Below are 1,222 nucleotides of genomic sequence, written 5' to 3' on the forward strand. Positions count from 1 at the left end.
ACCAAAATTAGGGATTACTATTGATTGGAAAATTCTGTACCCTGCAACGAAAATTTTATCATCATGATGCAAACTACTAAAATTTAATTCAGCTATTGCCAAATTCAAATTTTAGTATTATGAATTACTCAATTTTCAGTAAATCAATGCAATAAAAGAATTTGATATTTGATAATTTTTGCTATCACCATGATATCAAGATACCATTAATACCTGGGATTATCACATTTTACTTGTTTATGTCCTACTGATGTTTGTTGTGTGATTTTGGTACTTATAATATGAATAAAAGCAAGTTAATAAAATCATAACAATATGGTAACTGAATAACTTGTACAAAAACTTGTAAAAAAGATTTAATAAAAAAGTTTTAATCTTAAGTACAGTTTAATCATTTCAAACTTGGAAAGATACACAAATTTAACAAACTTCATACCTAATACTTTTCAAAAATATGTTATTAATATGTGTAACTTTATCTTTTTACTTTTTTCTTGTAAGGGAAGTCTTTCATGTCATCTTAAGTCCATTTTTATTGGGTGAAACAAAGATAGAAGACTTAATAACAATAGTATTGGTCTTTTAAAGATACAGTGTAATCAAAATATAAAATTTCATTTGACTTTTGGTTATGTGCTATTAAACAGAAAGATCGTGCTTAATAATTTTTCAAGACTGTTATTAAAAGCTTTTCTATATGGATATCACATTTCTTACCTTAATTTCATATTTTCCTGATCACCAAATTCATTATGTTCATCAGTACTTTCCACTGGAAACCCAAATTTCAGTGGTCGTTCCTCTTTTGGCAAAAATCGCACATTGTCATCCTCAGATTCACTATCTTCACTTCCTTCCAATAACCCTTTAAAGTCCTTGTAGTCTTGCTTTTTTTTCTCTTGAATTTGTTTCCTTTTCACAGTTGGTAAGTTATAATCATCCAGCTAGAAAAAAAAAGGCATAATATAGAGTAAGGTTACACATAAATATTCTATACTGAAATGATACCGATAATTAAAAACTACAATGCAGCTAAATACAATGATTTATAATATACACAAGTTTTAACTTCCCAAGTTATTTAAATCCATATCATGTTTTATAATGGTCAACACCTCATGTTAATCCACATCCTGGTTTATAATGATCAACACCTCATGTTAATCCACATCCTGGTTTATAATGATCAACACCTCATGTTAATCCACATCCTGGTTTATAA

At 27.8% G+C, this 1,222-nt stretch overlaps 1 protein-coding gene across 1 annotated transcript in view; it reads right to left on the reverse strand.

Annotated features, from left to right (window-relative positions):
* Positions 1 to 698: 698 nt before the first annotated feature.
* Positions 699 to 1,222, reverse strand: part of LOC106476402 (nucleolar complex protein 2 homolog) — a gene marked incomplete at its 5' end in the record, with an annotated part of 18,806 nt that continues 18,282 nt past the window's right edge. The window contains one exon of the mRNA XM_013937063.2: positions 699 to 944. Within this exon, the coding sequence (XP_013792517.2) occupies positions 714 to 944 (231 nt within the window). The remainder of the gene's footprint in view (positions 945 to 1,222) is intronic.

Source organism: Limulus polyphemus, unplaced genomic scaffold (assembly GCF_000517525.1).
Source record: "Limulus polyphemus unplaced genomic scaffold, Limulus_polyphemus-2.1.2 Scaffold10469, whole genome shotgun sequence".
Lineage (NCBI taxonomy): Eukaryota > Metazoa > Arthropoda > Merostomata > Xiphosura > Limulidae > Limulus > Limulus polyphemus.